The sequence below is a fragment of the Amblyraja radiata genome, chromosome 2 (genome assembly GCF_010909765.2).
Source record: "Amblyraja radiata isolate CabotCenter1 chromosome 2, sAmbRad1.1.pri, whole genome shotgun sequence".
NCBI classification, from domain to species: domain Eukaryota; kingdom Metazoa; phylum Chordata; class Chondrichthyes; order Rajiformes; family Rajidae; genus Amblyraja; species Amblyraja radiata.
Window position 1 is genome coordinate 119,345,224 of NC_045957.1, and position 20,641 is coordinate 119,365,864.

The window sequence follows — 20,641 nt, forward strand, 5'->3', positions numbered from 1 at the left end:
TTGGGCTCCTTCCCAGGCAATATCTTGGGTTGTAAAACATTTTGAAAAGTCGTGGAATGGACCTGAAACATGCTGATAGAGATGTTTATTTCCCTGTTTAATACTCGTTTCAATCTTGTTTTAGGGTTAAGCACGTCGGTGGCATCTTTGCAATATAATCCAAAACAAGTAGCTTCGTTGGAAAGTCAAAAGTACTTCTATTTCGATACACATGCAGTTGTGCAACATTTGGAAGAATGTGGTAAATATAATTATCTTTATCTGCTGTAATGGTGTTTATTTTACCATCACATTTTAAATCACTTCACCTGAACAAACTTGTATGACCAGAGTGATGTTGCTTCAGCTCAGTCAAGAAAGTCACAGGAAAGCAAGCTAATTTGTCAATAGACAATAGGTGCAGAGGTAGGCCATTCGGCCCTTCGAGCCAGCATCACCATTCAATGTGATCATGGCTGATCATCCACACTCAGTACCCCGTTCCTGCCTTCCCCCCATATCCCCAGACTCCGCTATCTTTAACAACCCTATCTAGCTCTCTCTTGAAAGTATCCAGAGAACTGGCCTCCACCGCCCTCTGAGGCAGAGAATTCCACAGACTCACACTCTCTGTGTGAAAAAGTGATTCCTCATCTCCATTCTAAATGGCTTACCCCTTAATCTTAAACTGTGGCCCCTGGTTCTGGACCCCCCCCCCCCCCCCAACATCAGGAATATGTTTCCTGCCTCTAGCGTGTCCAAACCCTTAATAATCTTCTATGTTTCAATAAGATCCCCTCTCCTCCTTCTAAATTCCAGAGTGTACAAACCCAGCCGCTACATTCTCTCAGCATATGACAGTCCCGCCATCATGGGAATTAACCTTGTGAACCTACGCTGCATTCTCTCAATAGCTAGAGATAGACACAAAAAGCTGGAGTAACACAGCGGGTCAGGCAGCATCTCTGGGGAGAAGGCGTGGATGATGTTTCAGGTCAAGACCCTTCAGACTGAGAGGCAAGGGAGAGGAAGACACGGATGTGGAAGGGTAAGGTGTGAAAATGAGACATCAAAGAGGACGAAGCTCAAGGAAAATGTAGAATAGATCGTTGTTGGCTTGGGGAAGTTGACAACGAAGCATACAAAAATAAAATTTAATCAGGAAGACAGTCAGACTAGTCGGAGAACTAGGATGGGGGAAGGATGTAGAGAGAGGGAAAGCAAAGGTTACTTGAAGTTAGAGAGAAGTCGACATTCATACTGCAGGGTTGTAAGCTGCCCAAGCGAAATATGAGTGGCTGATCCTCCAATTTGCATTGGGCCTCACTCATTCCGTCAGCGTAAACCAGTTCCTTCGTACATACTTGATGAGAGCCGGTCTTTGTTTTTTTAATACATAGTCATGTAAGTATGATAAAAAATCCTACGCCTTTAATCCATCCTAAAATGATGATTTCAACAAATAAGCTTTGCTTCAGGTGATATCCATGGTTGTAAATACAGTGAACCCTTGCTATGAACGACCACGCAGGAGGAGATGGTGTCCGTTTGTACCGACAATCCACTATAACCAACTAAGCATTTTAATATGTATAGTACTAATGGAAAAACAGCTTATAAATTAACGTACACTACACATGGATGCAATGCTGACACTTTATAAGGTGCTGGTCAGGCCGCATTTAGAATATTGTAAACAATTTTGGGCACCCTATCTGAGGAACGATGTGCTGGCTCTGGAGAGGGTCCAGAGCAGGTTTACAAGAATTATCCCAGGAATGAGTAGGTTAACCTATGATGAGCATTTGACGGCACTGGGCCGTCATATAAGAATGAGGGGGGACCTCATTGAAACATACAGAATAGTGTAAGGCTTGAATAGAGTGGATGTGGAGCGGATGTTTCCACTGGTGGGAGAGTCCCGGACTAGAGGTCAGAGCCTTAGAATTAAATTACATTCTTTTAGGAAGGAGATGAGAGGAAATGTCTTTAGTCAGAGGGTGGTGAATCTGTGGAATTCTTTGATACAGAAGGCTGTGGAGGCCAAGTCAGTGGCTATTTTTAGGGCAGAGATAGATAGATTCTTGATTAGTAGGGATTTCAGAGCATATGGGGAGAAGGCAGGAGAATGGGGTTAGAATGGAGAGATAGATCAGATGATTGAATGGGCTGAATGGCCTAATTCTACTCCTATTCCTTATGACATAGATAAGGCTCTCACCAGGGTCACTTCTATAACCCGTAACTCTGCTCTCACTCTCCATCCCCCCCCACTCGTAACAAGGGTACAGTCCCCTTTGTCCTCACCTTCCACCCCACCAGCCGTCACATACAACAAATAATCCTCCGACATTATCGCCACCTCTAACGGGATCCCACCTCCACCCCTAATGGGATCCCACCACTGGCCACATCTTCCCATCTCCTCCCCTGTCTGCTTTCCGCAGAGATCGCTCCCTCCGTAACTCCCTGGTCAATTCGTCCCTTCCCACCCAAACCACCCCTTCTCCTGGCACTTTCCGTTGCAACCGCAGGAAATGCTACACTTGTCGCTTTGCCCCCCCCCCCCCCCTGGACTCCATTCAAGGATCCAAGCAATATTTCCAGGTGCAGCAGAGGTTCACCTGCATCTCCTCCAACCTCATCTATTGCATCCCCTCCTGCTCTAGATGTCAGCTGCTCTACATCGGTGAGACCAAGCGTAGGATTGACGATCGCTTCGCCCAACACCTCCGCTCGGTTCGCAATTACCAGCCTGATCTCCTGGTGGCTCAGCACTTCAACTCCCCCTCCCATTCCGAATAAAACCTTTCGGTCCTGGGCCTCCTCCATGACCAGAGCGAGGACCACCGTAAATTGGAGGAGCAGCACCTCATATTTCGCTTGGGCAGTTTGCACCCCAGCGCTATGAACATTCACTTCTCTAATTTCAGGTAGTCCCTGCTTTCTCCTCCCCTTCTCAGCTCTCCCTCAGCCCACTGTCTCCACCTCTTCCTTTCATCTTCCCGCCCCCCCCCCCACCCTCACATCAGTCTTCGAAGCAGGGGTCTCGACCCAAAACGTTGCCTATTTCCTTCGCTCCATAGATGCTGCCTCACCCGCTGAGTTTCTCCAGCACTTTTGTCTACCATCTGGTCATTCTGTGAAACAACACACTGGGTCTGCAATAGATTCGGTCTGCTATAAGTGAAATACGTTACGAAGAGATCTGTTATAGTGAGGGTTTACTGTACTTCTGAAGCTTGTCTTTAAAGGCAATTTATTATTGATTCAGACTGCAATTTCTGTTTGTCAAACTCAACCGACCATGTACTAGTGAATTCTACTCATGAATCGGGTCATATGCAGGCTCATGAGATTCGTGTTTTAAAATGTCACAAAGCGCTGGACTCACTCGGCGAGTCTGGCAGCGCCTCTGGAGACCATGGATGTGTGATGTTTCTGATCGGGACCCTTTCTCAGGCTGATTGTAGGCAGGGGAGGGGAAGAAAGGTCAAAGAGAGAAGGGGCAGGGCAAAGTGTGACGGGTAATAAGTCAACACAGGCCAGGTTTTTTAATGATTCAACAAAGGCCAGATTTGAGGGGGAGGGGGAGGAGGTGTGAGACAAACGGATTGAACACGAGTGGATTGTGAAGCCAGGGGAAGGAATGTAGGTGGCAGGCAAAATGGGTACGTCTAGGTGGGTCACAAAAGATGGGGGGCGGAGGGAGAAAGGGGAGGGGGAGGTGTTGTTGTTAGAGGCCTATCTTGGGCATCATATACAGGACAGCCTGTTCCTGTGCTGTAGCTTTCTGTTCTACGATTTAAACAATTTATACATTAGTTCTGTAATTTCCTATCATTTTGAGCGATGAGTCCAAACTATCCAGATAGACAATAGGTGCAGGAGTAGGCCATTCGGTCCTTCGAGCCAGCATCGCCATTCAATGTGATCATGGCTGATCATCCACAATCAGTACCCCGTTCCTGCCTTCTCCCCATATCCCCTGACTCCGCTATCTTTAAGAGCCCTATCTAGCTCTTTCTTGAAAGCATCCAGAGAACCAGCCTCCACTGCCCTCTGAGGCAGAGAATTCCACAGACTCACAACTCTCTGTGAGAAAAAGTGTTTCTCTGGTTGCTGCTTCTCTCCTATCTTCACGGAAAAACAATCTGTCTTCGGCCCGTTTCCTTTCAAAAATAAGTGGATCATTTGGTGTCCCGTGTCTGCTCTGCATTTAACAAGATCAATGCTAATCTTTGACCTTTATACCAACTCCTTATCCCTTGATTCTCTGCCCAAAACGTCACCCATTCGTTCTCTCCAGAAATGCTGCCAGTCCCACTGAGTTATTCCAGCTTTTTGTGTCTACCATTCAGATAATAATCTGCCTTCCTGTTCTGGCCACCATAGTGGATAAGCTGACATTTATCCATATGATACTGCATCTGCCAACTCACCCAACCTATCCAAGTCACCCTGCAGCTTCATAACATCCTCCTCGCAGCTCATACTGCCACCCAGCTTTGTGTCATCCGCAAACGTAAAGATGTTACATTTAATTCCCTTGTCTAAATTGTTAATATATATATATTGCAAATAGCTGGGATCCCAGCACCGAGCCTTGCGGCACCCCACTCGTCACTGCCTGCCATTCTGAAACGAGACCCGTTAATTCCTACTCTTTGTTTCATGTCTGCCAACCAGTTCTCTATCCATGTCAATACCCTACCCCCAATACCATGTGCTCTAATTTTGCACACTAATCTCTTGTGTGGGACCATGTCACAGGCTTTTGTTGCATGCTAACCAGTCAGCGGAAAGACTGCATGATTGCATTCGAGCCAACCAGAGTGTACAGATACAGAACAAAAGGGAATAACGTGAATAACATTTTGTGTAAGAGAAAGCCAGTAAAGTACGATTTAAGATAGTCCGAGGGTCTCCAATGAATTATATAGTAGTTCAATACTGCTCTCTGGTTGTGGTAGGATGATTCAGTTGCCTGATAACAGCTGGGAAGAAACTGTCCCTGAATCTGGAGGTGTGCATTTTCATACTTCTGTACCTCTTGCCCGATCGGAAAGGGGAGAAGAGGGAGTGGCCAGAGTGCGACTGGTCCTTGATTATGCTGCTGGCCTTGCTGAGGCAGCGTAAGGTATAAATGGAGTCAATGGAAGGGAGGTTGGTTTGTGTGGCGGTCTGTGCTGCGTCCACAATTCTCTGCAATTTCTTGCGGTCTTGGATGGAGCTGTTCCCAAACCAAAGCTGCGAAGCATCCCGATAAAATGTTTTCTACGGCGCATCTGTAGAAGTTGGTGAGAGTTGTCGGGGACATGCCGAACTTCTTGACCCTTCTAAGGAAGTAGAGGCGGGCACAATTACAGCATTTAATAGACACTGAGACAGGTACAGAGATACAAAAGGTTTGGAGGGACATGGGACCAGCCCAGTTAACTGCTTAACTGAGCTGGTTAAATGCTTAACCAGCTCAGTAAAGCATTTGTCGGCATGGATGAGTAGAGCTGAAGAACTCGTCTCCGTGCTCTATCACTGGGTTACTCTGTCATTCTTCCCTAAAGGCCCCATCAGCACAAGATTATTAATTAACATTTTGACATTGGACTGTACTAAATCAGAAATTGCATGTTCCCTGGTTGTTGCTCCTGCATAGTGGCCTAGAAATCTATCTTGAATAGAGTCATACAGCGTGGAAACAGGCCCAACTTGCCCACACCGACCAACATGATGGAGCTCTAGGGGCTAGGGGTATGGGGAGAAGGCGGGCACGGGTTACTGATTGTGGATGATCAACCATGATCACAATGAATGGCGGTGCTGGCTCAAAGGGCCAAATGGCCTCCTCCTGCATCTATTTTCTATGTTTTCTATCTACGCTGGTCCAACCTGCCTGTGTTTGGCCCATATCTCTCTAAATCTGTCGTATCCATCAAAGATCCTAGAGAGGAGCAAGATGGTCCACTCGACGAAAAAGACGTAGTACGGTCATGGGCAGATTCATGGGTAATTTTAAGCCCCATTTCCGTAACCGGCTTCCATCTCCGCACCATAGGATAATAGTGCGGAGACGGAAGCCGGTTACGGAAACATCCTCGTAAAAATAAAAGTTATTTGGTAAAAATCTTCTCATTTTCAGAATTTTAATTTATTAACACAAAATGTTCCCCCGCAACGTTGATTACACTGCGAGTCGGGTCGGGTCCGGTTACGGAAATGGATGAAAAAAAGGCCCACGTTCCATTGCGTACTACATGTCGTTGCATTTAGCAGGAGTGGTCTATCTTGCTCCGCTATATGATCTTTGGTATCCATGCCTTTCTAATTGCACTTAAACTTTGCGATAGTACCTACCTCAACTACTTCCTCTGACAGCTCGTTACATGTGCCCACCATCCTTTATGTAAAAAAAAAGTTACCTCTCTGGTTCCTATTAATATGAAATTAAATGAATATACACTATTCATTTGTCATTCACTCAATCGGTGCTAATTTGGTTTCAAAATGATTCAGGGCCAGTTTCTTCCCAGCTGTTATTGGGCAATTGAACCATCCTACCAACAACTAGAGAGCGGTCCTGAACTACTATCGACCTCACTTGGAGACCCTCGGACTTTACTGGAATTTATCTTGCACTCAATGTTATTCATGATATTCCCTTTATCGTGTAATCGTACACTGTGGGTGGCTTGATTGTAATCATATGTTGTCTTTCCGCTAACTGGTTAGCACACAACAAAAACAACTTTTCACTGTACCTCTGTACAAGTGTCAATAAACTGAACTCAAAACTCAAGAAGTGGATTAGTACCTCTCACATCCTACCCTCATGATTATCCTATTACCCCTGTTACGACTACACAAGACTACATTTGGAGCACTGTAGGATGTTACGAGAACTTGAGGGCTTGAGTTATATGGAGAGGCGTGGTGACCTGGGTGACGCGATCGGTGTCAACCAGCATAAGGTCATGTGATAGGAGTAGAATTAGGCCATTCAGCCCATCAATTCTACTCCGCCATTCAATCATGGTTGATCTATCGTAGACACAAAATGCTGGAGTAACTCAGCGGGTGAGGCAGCATCTACAGAGAGAAGGAATTGGCGACGTTTCAGGTCGAGACCTTTCTTCAGGGTCCCGACCTGAAACATCGCTAATTCCCTCTCATAGAAACATGGAAACATAGAAAATAGGTGCAGGAGGAGGCTATTCGGCCCTTCGATGATCGAAGGCTGATCGTGCCCTATCAATAACCCGTGCCTGCCTTCTCCCCATATCCCTTGACTCCACTAGCCCCTAGAGCTCAATCTAACTCTCTCTTAAATCCATCCAGTGACTTGGCCTCCACTGCCCTCTCTCCATAGATGCTGCCTCACCCGTTGAGTTACTCCAGCATTTTGTGTCTCCCTTCGATTTACCAGCATCTGCAGTTCTTTCTTAAACATGGCTATCTCTCCCTCCGAACCCCATTCTCCTGCCTACTCCCCATAATCACTGACACCCGTACTAATCAAGAATCTATCTATCTCTGCCTTAGCATCTGCAGTTCCTTCCTACACACTTATGGTCTTGAAGCATAAGTTCAAAACAAGAAGCAAACCAGAGTACTCGTTAACAATATTCATCAATAATTTGGAATACCATTTATCAAAATCGATACAGCTATGTTATCCCCTCCCGGTAAAGTTCCCTTAAATTTTACCCAATTACTTTTTCTCCAGCCAACTTTCCTCTTAGCTGTTGCTGTTGTTTTTCTTTCAGGTTTCAGCACTAGTCAATCGGAGGTTGTGGTAGCCACACTGCTGAGAATCATGAATTCCAATATGGAAATCACACACAAAGACATGGCCACCAAAATTCAACAAGTAAGCCAGCAGCTAAAGTTAAACCATCACATTTACCACAGCTGGGTACGAAACGTTGGAGTAACTCAACGGGTCAGACAGCATCTCTGGAGAAAAGGGATAGGTGACATTTCCGGTCGTGACCTTTCTTCAGACTGAAGAAGGGTCTCGACCCGAAACGTCAGCTATTCATTTTCGCCAGAGATGCTGTCTGTCCTGCTGAGTTACGCCAACATTTTGTGTCTATCTGCAGTTCCTGCCTACACATTTACCACAGCTATTGGAAATTGTACAAAAACAGAAAACACTGGGTCAGTGAACAATAGTTTAAAAAATGCATATCAAGTTAACTGCCTTGTTTTTCCGTTGGATGCTGACTTGTCAGCTGAGCATCTGTGGTATTTTCCATTTTGTGCTTGACCCAGTGATATGGTTAGTTGAGAATTGTTCATAAGTTCATAAATTATAGGAGCAGAATTCGGCCATTGTGCCCGTCAAGTCTACTCCGCCATTTAATCATTGCTGATCTATTTCTCCCATTCAACTGCATCCTCCTGCTTTCTCCCCATACGCCTTGACACTTGTACTAATCAAGAATCAATCAATCTCCGCCTTAAGAATATCCATTGATGGCCTCCACAGCCTTCTGTGGCAATGAATTCCACAGATTCTCCAGTCTTCTGTCCCATTCCCAACCTGACTATTCTGTCCTGGGCCTCCTCCATTGTCAGAGTGAGGCCCAGCACACATTGGAGGAGCAGCACCTCATATTTCACTTGAGCAGCTTACAACCCAGCGGTATGAACATTGACTTCTCTAACTTCAAATAGCCCTTGCTTTCCCTCTCTCTCCATCCCCTCACCCTCCCAGTTCTCCCATCAGTCTTACTGTCTCCGACTACATTCTATCTCTGTCCCGCCTACTGCCTTGACATCAGTCTGAAGAAGGGTCTCGACCCGAAACGTCGCCCATTCCTCCTCTCCAGAGATGCTGCCTGTCCAGCATTTTGTGTCCACTTGTATTTATGTCAAAAGGTGGTGGGTGTATGGAACAAGCTGCCGGCGGAGGTAGTTGAGGCAGGGACTATTGCGATTGCTGGTCAGTGCTGACGCAGTGACCCTGTTTCTGTGCTGTATCTCTAAACTTAACTAGTACTGATGATCATATGCAGGTTACCGGCATCTTTGAATTGCTTTAAACTGACATCTGTATATTAGCTCTGGCCACTCTACCTTTTAAAAAATAATCACCGTTAGTTTCATGAGGCTTTGATTTTTTTTTTTTTTTAATCTTTGTGAACTGAGCAGTTTAAATAAACTGCACATGCAGTTACTGTGGGTGGAAAGCAGGCCCTTCAGCCCACCGATGCCATGCGGACCAGACTAGTTCTACGTTATCCCACTTTTACATCAACTTACTACACACTCGGGACAATTCACAGAAGCCAGTTCACCAACAAACCTGCACATCTTTGGGAGGCAGGAGGAAACAAGAGCACCCAGTTGAAACCGACGCAGTCACAGGGAGAACGTGCAAACTCCACGGAGACAGCACCTGAGATCGCTATCAAATCTGGGTGTATCTGGTGCTGTGAGGTAGCAGTTCTATCAGCTACGCCACTATGTCATCCCATATTTCTGCACAGACACATTTCAACTTAATAAACATTCCATATTGACTGTTTAATTTTCTAAAACAGTACAATGCAAGTTCAGCATCTCTCAATGCTATTTGAAGGATTATTCCTCGATGTTTATTGTAGCGTTCCATACCAGGACATCCGCGATATCCTCATTCTTTAGGGAACGGGGATTCCTCTCTTTTATTATTGATGAGGCCCTCACTCACATCCCATCTTCCCATCTCCATCCCTTGCTGCCTTCCGCAGAGGCCGTTCCCTCCGCAACTCCCTGGTCAAGTCGTGCCTTTTCATTCAAACCACCCCCTCCCCAGGTATCTTCCCATGCAACCACAGGAGATGCAACACCCGTCCCCATACCTCCTCCCTCGACTCTGTCCAGGGACCCTGACAGTCCTTTCAGGTTAGGCAGAAGTTCACTTGCTCCTCCTCCAACCTCATCTACTGTTTCCGTTGTTCCAGGTTTGGACACTTGTACATCGGCGAGACCAAATGTAGACTGGGCGATCGTTTCGTTGAACACCTTTGCTCAGTCCGCGTGGGCCTACATGATCTCCCAGTTGCCAAACACTTTAACTCCCCCTCCCATTCCCACACTTACCTTTCTGTCCTGGGCCTCCTCCATTGTCAGATTGAAGCCAAAATGTAAATTGGGACAACAGCACCTCGTATTTCGCTTGGGCAGCTTACAACCCAGTGGTATGAATTTTGATCTCTCTAACTCCAAGTAACCACGGCATCCCCCTCTCTCTCTGTCTCTCCCCCACCCTAGTCCTTGTACTAGTTTCACTATTGTCTTGGTGAGTCTCATTGTCTGTAACTTGGTTTCATCTAGCGCACAGCGAACAGTTGCCTGTTTCTTTTATCACTGTTACATTTTTTGCATTTCTTTCTTTCATTCATTTGTTCTGTATCTCTCTATATTACCATCTATGTCTCTTGTTTCCCTCTCCCATGACTACAGTCTGAAGAAGGGTCTCAACCTGAAACATCACCTATTCCTTTTCTGCATAGATGCTGTCTGACTCACTGAGTTACTCCAGCTTTTTGCTTTGCTTTATGGTTAATCAGTTTAAATGAACCACCTGTATTCCAGTCATAGGGTGGTGGGTGTAGGGAACGAGCTGCCAGAGGAGGTAGTTGAAGCAGGGACAATCGCAACGTTTAAGAAACAGATAGAGAGGTATATGGATGGGACAGGTTTAGAGGGATATGGGCCAAATGCAGGCAGGTGGGACTAGTGCAGATGGGGCATGTTGGTCGGTGTTGGCAAGTTGGGCCGATGGGCCTGTTTCCACACTATGAATCTATTTGCATTGAAATTATGGTATGTCGTGCATTAAATATTTCTGTTGTGATTTTAATTTCAGGAGATGATGCTTCAACATATTATGTCACACATAGCAGCTGTGAAGAAAGACATGATTATATTAGAAAAGAGTGAGTTTTCAGCATTACGAGCAGCAAATGAGGTGAGCGTGTGTCCGTTTGAAACTGAATTCCCATATCAGTAAAGTCCAGGACACTGGGATCTCAGCAATGGAAAATAACCACCATTGTGGATATTATCTGAATGGTGGCAAGTTGGGTAAAGGGGAAGTACAACAAGATCTGGGGGTCCTTCTTCATCAGTCATTGAAAGTAAGCATGCAGGTACAGCAGGCAGTGAAGAAAGCTAATGGCATGTTGGCCTTCATAACAAGAGGAGTTGAGTACATGAGCAAAGAGGTCCTTCTGCAGTTGTACAGGGCGCTAGTGAGACCACACCTGGAGTATTGTGTGCAGTTTAGGTCTCCAAATTTGAGGAAGGACATTCTTGCTATTGAGGGAGTGCAACGTAGGTTCACGAGGTTAATTCCCAGGATGGTGGGACTGTCAAGTGTTGATAGAATGGAGCGACTGGGCTTGTATACACTGGAATTTAGAAGGATGAGAGGGGGGTGTTATTAAAACAAGGTTATTAAGGGATTGGACACACTATGGGCAGGAAACATGTTCCCAATGTTGGGGGAGTTCAGAACCAAGGGCCACAGTTTAAGAATAAGGGGTGGGCCATTTAGAACGGAGATGAGGAAAAACATTTTCACCCAGAGTGTTGTGAATCTGTGGAATTCACTGCCTCAGAAGGCAGTGGAGGCCAGTTCTCTGGATGCTTTCAAGAGAGATTTAGATATAGCTCTTAAAGATAGCGGAGTCAGGGGATATGGGGAGAAAGCAGGAATGGGGTACTGATTGTGGATGATCAGCCATGATCACAGTGAATGGCGGTGCTGGCTCGAAGGGCCAATGGCCTACTCTTGCACCCATTGTCTATTATCACAGTGTGGCACAGTGGTGCAGCGGTAGAGTTGTTGCCTTACAGTGCCAGAGACCCAGATTTACTCCTGACTAGGAGTGCTGTCTGCACAGAGTTACGCCCTCTAGTGTTGGGCATTTCCCCCCCATGAGAACGATTCTGATCCTCCACCTTATCTAATAATTGTATATACTTCTATCAAATCTCCCCTTAATCTATTTGTCTCAAATCGATGCAGTTTGTTTCTTCATGAAAATTAGATTTTTTCTTTAGACTTTAGAGATACAGGGAGGAGACAGGCCCATCTCTCCTAGTCCGCACCAACCAGCGATCAACCTCTTAATGTCTAAAAATCAAATGTTCATAAATAAACAAAGCTTAACCCACACGGTCACAGGGAGAACGTACAAAGTCCGTGTAGACAACAGCTGAGGTCAGGATCAAACCCGGGTCTCTGGCGCTGTAAGACTGCAACTCTGCCGCTGCACCAACGTGACACCCAAAAGATGATTTAACCAGGTTAAGAATGAAAAAAGTCTTTTTGTGTAGACTGAAAGTTGGTGGAGGTTTTTTTAATTTAAAGCCAAAGATCTATGGTTTAGGTTATTATTGCCACGGTGTACTGAGATACAATGAAAAACTTTGTGTTGCATGCTATCCAAACAAATCTGACGTTGTAATTGTAATTTTTAATTGTAATTAATTTTATTAGCCAAGTATGTAAACATACAAGAATTTGACTTGCCAACAGTCTTACAAAAAAAAGCAACGAGATACATACATAAAAATTAACATAAACTTAAACAGCCACCACAACGACGTGGGAATCCCCGGGGTTTTCTGGAGACCTCGCATTCCCCGCTGTGATGGAAGGCAATGTAACTTGTATCTTCTTTCCTCCTTTTCCCCCGCGGTCGGAGCAATCGAACCTCCGCAGTCGGCGTCATACATACAATAGACAATAGGTGCAGGAGTAGGCCATTCGGCCCTTTGAGCCAGCACCGCCATTCAATGTGATCATGGCTGATCATCCCCAATCAGTACCCCGTTCCTGCCTTCTCCCCATATCCCCTGACTGCTATTTTTAAGAGCTCTCTCTTGAAAGCATCCAGATAACCTGCCTCCACCGCCCTCTGAGGCAGAGAATTCCACAGACTCACCACTCTCTGAGAAAAAGTGTTTCCTCGTCACTGTTCTAAATGGCTTAATCCTTATTCACATGTTTCCTGCCTCTAGTGTGTCCAAGCCCTTAATCTTATATGTTTCAATATATACATAATAAGTACAGTCATACATTAGTACAGTCAAGTCAAAACTTGGGTAGCTGAATGATAACGTTTTGGGAACTGTAAAATCAGGGCTGTGACTGGATTTCACTACATTAAAAAAAATCTGACTTCTTTTTCAGAAATTGAAGATTGAATTGATACAATTAAAGAAACAGTTAACCGTAAGTCCTTTTTGAGTGCATTGCAAAGATACTGATCACTGAGACTGAAACTTTTATATGCTAACTGCAGTTTTTTAAAGAGTAATGGGCTTTAAATGTATTTCTATATTTCAGTCATTGTAGAGGAAACCAGTACGTTAAATATTTCTGAAGGAAGATGATTAGAGAACTTAGCAAATGCATCTTCTCTGTGTTCCTCTCTCCACTTGATCCCACACTCTACATCTGAGTGAGTTTGGTAACAGCCTCCGTCAGAGTCTTTATTTCACATCTCACATTCATATTTTACATAGGTGGCGCAACGATAGAGTTTGTGTAAGAAAGAACCGCAGGTGCTGGTAAAATTGAAGGTAGACAAAAAATGCTGGAGTAACTCAGCGGGTGAGGCAGCATTCATGGAGAGAAGGAATTGGCAAAGTTTCAGGTCAAGACCCTTCTTCAGACCAGCAACAACTGTGAGGCAGCAACGGTAGAGTTGCTGCCTCGTAGCACCAGAGACCTGGGTTCGATCCTGACTGTGGGTGCTGTCTGCACGGAGTTTGTACGTTCTCCCCATGACCACGTGGGCTTTCTCCGGTTTCCTCCCACACTCCACAGATGTGTGGGTTTGTAGATTAATTGGCTTGGTGTAAATTGTCCCCAGTGTGTAGGATAAGGCTAGTGTCCCCAGTGTGTAGGATAAGGATAGCGGACCAAAGGGCCTGTTTCCACTCTGTATCTCAAACTAAAACTGTGATAATGTGATGCAGTTACTAAAATTCAACTGCATCACATTCAATCTTTTTTGTTTTTATTGTACAGTATATACTGCAGAATCATACTCACAAATCATAAGAAAATTGTGCAGATCAATAGGTTATTGAATTTGGCAAACACTTCTTGGTATGAGAATTTTAAATTACCATAGGACTCTATTCCTTGGAGCGCAGGAGAATAAGGGGTGACCTTTAGAGGTGTACAATGTCATGAGAGGAATAGATCGGGTAGAAGCAGAAGAGTCTTGCCCAGAGTAGGGGAATCGAGAACCAGAGGACATAGGTTTAAGGTCAAGGGGAGAGATTTAATAGGAACCTGGGGGTAACCTTTTTACACAAAGTGGTGGGTGTATGAAACGAACTGCTGGAGGTAGTTGAGGCAGGTAATACGTTTAAGAAACATTTAGACGGGTATATGTATAGGACAGGTTAAGAGGGATATGGGCCAAACGCAGGCAGGTGGGACTAGTGTAGATGGGACATGTTGGTCGGTGTGGGCAAGTTGGGCCGAAGGGCATTTTTCGACGCTGTCTGACTTAGACTTATTTTGATATCAGGGAAACCTTTCCTGTTGTATAGCAAAGTATACGAATGGTCAATCTATTAATGTGGAGCAAGTTCAGCAGTCCTGACTGAAACCACTTTTGATGGATGGAAAGATACAGTGTGGAAATAGGGCCTTCGGCACAACGAGTCCATGCTGACCATCGATCACCCTTACACACTCCCGTTATCCCACTTTCTCATCACACACCAGGGGCAATGTAGAACAGCCAATGAACCCGCAAACCCACATGCCCTGGGAATGTGGGAGGAAACCGAAGCACACGGAGGAAACCCGCTTGGTCACAGGGAGAACGTGCAAACTCCGCACCGGCTGCACCCGCAGTCAGGATTGAACCCAGATCTCTGGCGCTGTGAGGCAGCAACTCCACCAGCAGTGTTACCTGCTAACACGTATTTGCAGTTACTTGTTACCTGCTTGATTGTCTCTGAATTCCAAAGCCCTGCAAGTTTCCACAAGACTAACATTTTCAAATGTGACATCAATGGCATGTTGCTCAGGAACCAACAAAAAACAAAAGCTGAATTGTGCAGCATTTGGAAGGTTTGCATTGGTTAAGCAATTTGAGGTTTTGTTTACTCCGATTAAAATGGTGCATTCTTTTAAGTCTCTGCATCACAATTGCAAGCTACTGTTTGAAGAAGTGCTAGTATAGAAGACAACCTTGTAAAAATCAGTGGGTTGCATGTTGGCGCACCACAGTGGTGCAGTGTAGAGTTGCTGCCTTACAGCGCCAGAAGCCTTGGTTCGATCCTGACTACGGGTTCTGTCGGTGTGGAGTCTGCACGTTCTCCCTGTGACTGAGTGGGTTTCATCCGAGTGCTCTGGTTTCGTCCCGAAGGCCCTTTCTGCCGAAGGGCGTTTTTCCATGCTGTATCTTTTAATCCATCAAAAGGGTACGGAGTTTGTACGTTCTCCTCGTGAGCGTGTGGGTTTTCCCCGGGTGCTCTGGTTTCCTCCCGCATTCAAAAGACGTACAGGTCATTTCAAAGACGTACAGGTTTGTAGGTAAATTGACTTTGTTAAGTTATCCCTAGTGTGTAGGATAGTGGTAAAGTACAGGGATGGGTTGACGGCAAGGACTCGGTGGGCCAAAAGTGCCTGTTACCGCATTGTATCTCTGAACTAAAAATCTCTAAAGTAAATAAATGTAAGTGTACTCCTGGTACTCATCATCATCATCATCGGCGGTCACTCGAAATGAGTATAACTGTCCTCTCATGGAGGACGCCTGTGCGTGACTTTGTTTAACGTGGGGAGACTGGTGCACAGACAGCCACCACATGGTCCTTGACAGATCTGGATCAGGATCCTGTGGCATGGAGTCCAAGACGACCGGAGACCCTTTTCTGCTGCAGCCTCCATCCGCCTTCCCAGCTGTTGTGAAAGCCAGCCATCGTCCTCTGCCTGTTCCACCGTTGAGGTCTTGGTTGGATTGCTCTTTGTATGAGACCTCCCTCTCGATCTTACCGCCATGGGTGGCCCTACCAGGAGCACAGCTCCAGGCGGCATCGCTCTCAGGAATTCACAAGCTAATCCACCACGACAAGGTGACAATCCACGGAAAAGCTCCTGATACTTTCTTAATCTTTATCCTTAACCTTGTCTTTTTCGATTAAATAATTTGAACAGTTTAAGCTCATTAGTATAATCTAATTAGTCGTTGTTGAATCTAGTGTGTACAAGGCACTGTGAAACCGATGGAATAGTGAAGACATAATGGATTGTCATTAGCACATTTATGCTTAGCACGGTCCCCATATACCCATCAAATTTCTAGGATCTTTACCTGTAAAGGTGACATTTAAGTGCTGTTCCACAGCATATTGGAGATGGGCCAGAGAAGGTTTACGAGAATGATCCCAGGAATGATTGGGTTAACATATGATGAGCGTTTGACGACACTGGGCCTGTATTCGCTGGAGTTTAGAGGGATGAGGGGGCACCTCATTGAAACATACCGAATAGTGAAAGGCCTGTATAGCGTGGAAGCGATGAGGATGTTTCCACTTGTGGGAGAGTCTAAGGCCAGAGGGCACAGCCTCCAAATAAAAGTTTAGTTTATTGTCATGCGTACTGAAGTACAGCGAAAAGTAAAAGGACGTGCCATTAAAAAGGTGGTGAATCTGAAATTGATCACCACAGCCGGCTGCAGAGGCCAGGTTATTGGGTATTTTTAAGGCAGAAATTGACAGTTTCTTGAATAGTACGAGTGCCAGGGCATATGGGGAGAAGGCAGGAGAATGGGGTTGAGAGGGAGAGAAAGATCAGCCCTGATTGAATGTCAGAGTAGACTCGATGGGCCGAATGGCCCAATTCCGCTCCTTATGACATGACATGAACATATTAAGGCTTTATCAAAGGTCACAAAAAAACAGATTTTTAAAATAAATTGTTAAATTTTGCTTATTTCTGATAGCGTACTCTAACAGCGCATAGGAACAGGAATTGGACATTCAATCCCCTGAATTTGTCTCTACTATTTAGTCAGATTGTGACCTAAGTCCATCTGTCAATCTAGGTTCCATTTTGAATGTTGCGTTTAGGATTCTATGTAAGTATTTAGTTTAGTTTAGAGAACAGCGCGGAAACAGGCCCTTCAGCCTACTGGGTCCGCAGCAACCAACGATCCCAGCACACTGACACTCTCCTATGCACACTAGGGACAATTTACATTTATACCAAGCTAATTAACCTACAAACCTGTATGTATTTAGAGTGTGGAAGGAAACCGAAGATCTCAGAGAAAACCCACGCAGGTCACGGGGAGACCGTATAAACTTCGTATAGACAGCACCCGTAGTCGGCATCGAACCCGGGTATCTGGAGCCATAAGGCAGCAACTCTACTGCTGCGCCACCCACTGCATGTGACAAATCCACTAACTTCTCCAAATGTACTGTAGAGGAATTTTTAACATAACCTTAAAGGGTGTTTTGTTAATGTAATGAATGATTGACAAATACCAGGAATACCATGCAAAATACTTATTGTCCCTTGAACTTCAACAATTTCAAGCAGCAAGCTTCCATATTTAGATTAATGTTTCAAAATGCTTCTTTTTAGGATGAAGTTGTCAAAGTTTCATCGAACAACAAACTGGACCTGAATATGCAAAAAGGTAGAGTCCAAGAAATGGTGAGACATCTTCATAGTTACAGGCACCTTTTTGTTGCTTAATTAATGTGAAATTGAGTCATACAGTGTGGGAACAGGCCCTTCAGCCCAACTTCCCCATACTGACCAACATGTCCCATCTATCTACACCTGCCTGCGTTAGGCCCGTATCCATCTAAACCTGTCCTATCCATGTACTTGTCTAAATGTTTCTTAAATGTTGCAATAGTCCCAGCCTCAACTACCTCCTCTGGTAGCTCGTTTCATACACCCGCCACCCTTTCTTTGTGTGGTTTAAAAAAAAGTTACTCCTAATGTTCCTATTAAATCTTTCCCCCCCCCCCCCCCTCACCTTAAGCCTATGCCCACTGGTTCTCGATTCCCCTACTCTGGGCAAGAGACTCTACCTGATCCATTCCCCTCATGATTTTGTACACCTCATCCAACTGCGCTCCAACGAATAAAGTTCCGGCCTGCTTCTTCTTCTTCTTGCGTATGGCGTGCACAGCCTAAAGTTGTAGGTCAACTTGTTCTATTTGATCTTATTTGATTGTGCACGCCGGGTTGATTGCATTTGTCGAAACAGGGCGGACCACGTGAAGGTTGCAATCTCCTACCCCCCAGCCTGCTCAACCTCTCCCTATAGCTCAGGCCCTCGAGTCCTGGCAACGTCCTTGTGAATCTTCTTGACGCCCTTTCCAGCTAGGAGTATCTGATGGAGATGTGCAAGCTATGAATGTGGTCCTGGAGTTCCTCCTGAGTAATTCAGTGCAGAGTGGGAGCCGTTTACAAGTAATGTCTGACCGTGAGGGGGCAGGGCTACTGGGAATGCACCTGATTCTGCGAACACAATTGAAATACAAAATAGGCCAGAACTTATGCTGGAAAATACCATCAAATTTCCAAGAGGAATTCCCAACACTATTGGTACGGCGCAACGCTCGGGTTGCTTCCTTATAGCGCCAGAGACCCAGGTTCGATCCTGACCATGGATGTTGACCGTACGGAGTTTGTACGCTCTCCCCGTGACCATGTGCTCGGTTTCCTCCCACACTCCAAGGACATATAGGTTAATTGGCTCCGGTAAAAATTGTAGATTGTCCCTAGTGTGTGTAGGAGTGTTAGTGTATGGGGATCGCTGGTTGGCGCCCACTCGGTGGGCTTAAGGGTCTAGTTCTAAAGTAAAATCTAAAGACTTCTGTATGCAAGTTTCAGCATTATCATAACTCCAGCACAAAAACCCATGTCTGAAGAAGGGTAACAACCGGAAACATCCCCTATACAGGTCCTCCAGAGATGCTGGCTGACCCCATCCCCCCAAGTTTAGTTTAGTTTAGAGATACAGTGCGGAAACAGGCCCCTTTGGCCCACCGAGTCCGTGCCGACCAGCGATCTCCCACATTAACGCTATCCTACACACACTAGGGACAATTGTTTACATTTACACCAAGCCAATTAACCTACAAACCTGCACGTCTTTGGGGTGGGAGGAAACCAAAGATCTCTGAGAAAACCCACGCAGGTCACGGGGAGAACGTACAAACTCCGTATAGACAGCACCCGTAGTCGGGATTGAACTCAAGTCTCGGGCGCTGCACTTGCTGTAAGGCAGCAACTCTACCGCTGCACCACCGTGACTTAGGGTTTTTTAACATTTTTAACATTTTAACTACCATGTCTTGTTTTACAACCCGATCTACTCTTCACTACAGGTAATAATTCTACATTTTCTAAGTAAGATGATTTTTCACCAGGATTTCTTGAGCAGATATATCTTTATATCCTACAGAAGTTTACAAAATCATGAGAGAAATAGGCATGAGAGTTTTTTGCCCATAGTAGGGGAATCGAGAACCAGAGGACATGGGTTTAAGGTGAGGGGGGAGATTTAATAGGAACCTGAGGGATAACCTTTTCAGGCAAAGGCTGGTGGGTGTATGGAACGAGCTGCCAGAAGAGGTAGTTGAGGCTGGGACTATCGCAAAGTTTGAGAAACATTTAGACAGGTACATGGATAGGACAGGATAAGAGGGATATGGGCCAAACGCAGGCAGGTGGGACTAGTGTAGCTGGGACATGTTGGTCGGTGTGGGCAAGTTGGGCTGAAGGGCCTGTTTCGTGCTGGATGACTCTATGACTATGGTCTCTGTGACAGTCTCTGGTTTTGATTGAAAGTAGTATCTGAAGCAACACTACAGTGCAATTGTAGCTGTGAATATTAAGTATAAGGCTGTGAAATGTTTAATATCTTTCCAAAATCAAGTACCACAAAATAATTTCAACCCTAGATTATCTAAACGTCATGTCCCCTCACTTGGTGGAAAAGCATTTGCGTCCCGTAAGAACATTTTATAGCATTTTCCTTTAATGTATTAATGTGTATTTAGTGCAGCATTTGGATTAATGCAACAGAACATTACTTCTGATCTTAAGCAGTGCTCCAATATAACCTTATATGCAACTTGTGTTATTTTTAGTATCACTTGTAACGCTTTTGTCTGCCTCTACAGTTAAACGAGCATGAAAAGAGAGTGTTGGAAACCAGATCGGACATTGTGGAATTGGTGAGAATATTGCTTTGAAACTTGCGTTACTCTTCACAAATTTAAATGTCTAGATATTGCCCAACCATCTCCCAATCACCCCCCCCCCCCACCATCCCTCCCTCACACCTGTATCCACCTATCAGTTTAGTTTTCTGTTAGTTTAGTTTAGAGATGCACCGTGGAAACAGACCCTTTGGCCCACCGAGTCCATGCTAACCAGTCATCACCGCACATTAACACTACCCTACACACACACACACACACACACACACACACACACACACACACACACACACTGGGGACAATTTTACCAAGCCAGTGAACCTACAAACCTGTACGTCTTTGGTAGACGTGGGAGGAAACCGAAGATCTCAGAGAAAACCCACACAGGTTTAGAGATACAGCGCGGAAACAGGCCCTTCGTCCCAACGGGTCCGCGCCGACCAGC

The 20,641-nt window shown here is 45.3% G+C and overlaps 1 protein-coding gene across 2 annotated transcripts in view; it reads left to right on the top strand.

Annotated features, from left to right (window-relative positions):
- The window catches only part of mcur1 (mitochondrial calcium uniporter regulator 1), a 31,149-nt gene that overhangs the window by 7,489 nt on the left and 3,019 nt on the right, over positions 1-20,641 (top strand). The window contains exons 2-7 of one of the 2 annotated variants that reach the window (XM_033014386.1): positions 125-241; positions 7,743-7,846; positions 10,835-10,936; positions 13,169-13,210; positions 17,597-17,668; positions 20,158-20,211. In XM_033014386.1, coding sequence (XP_032870277.1) covers positions 125-241; positions 7,743-7,846; positions 10,835-10,936; positions 13,169-13,210; positions 17,597-17,668; positions 20,158-20,211 — 491 coding nt within the window. The remainder of the gene's footprint in view (positions 1-124; positions 242-7,742; positions 7,847-10,834; positions 10,937-13,168; positions 13,211-17,596; positions 17,669-20,157; positions 20,212-20,641) is intronic. The other variant, XM_033014395.1, reaches the window with a different exon arrangement.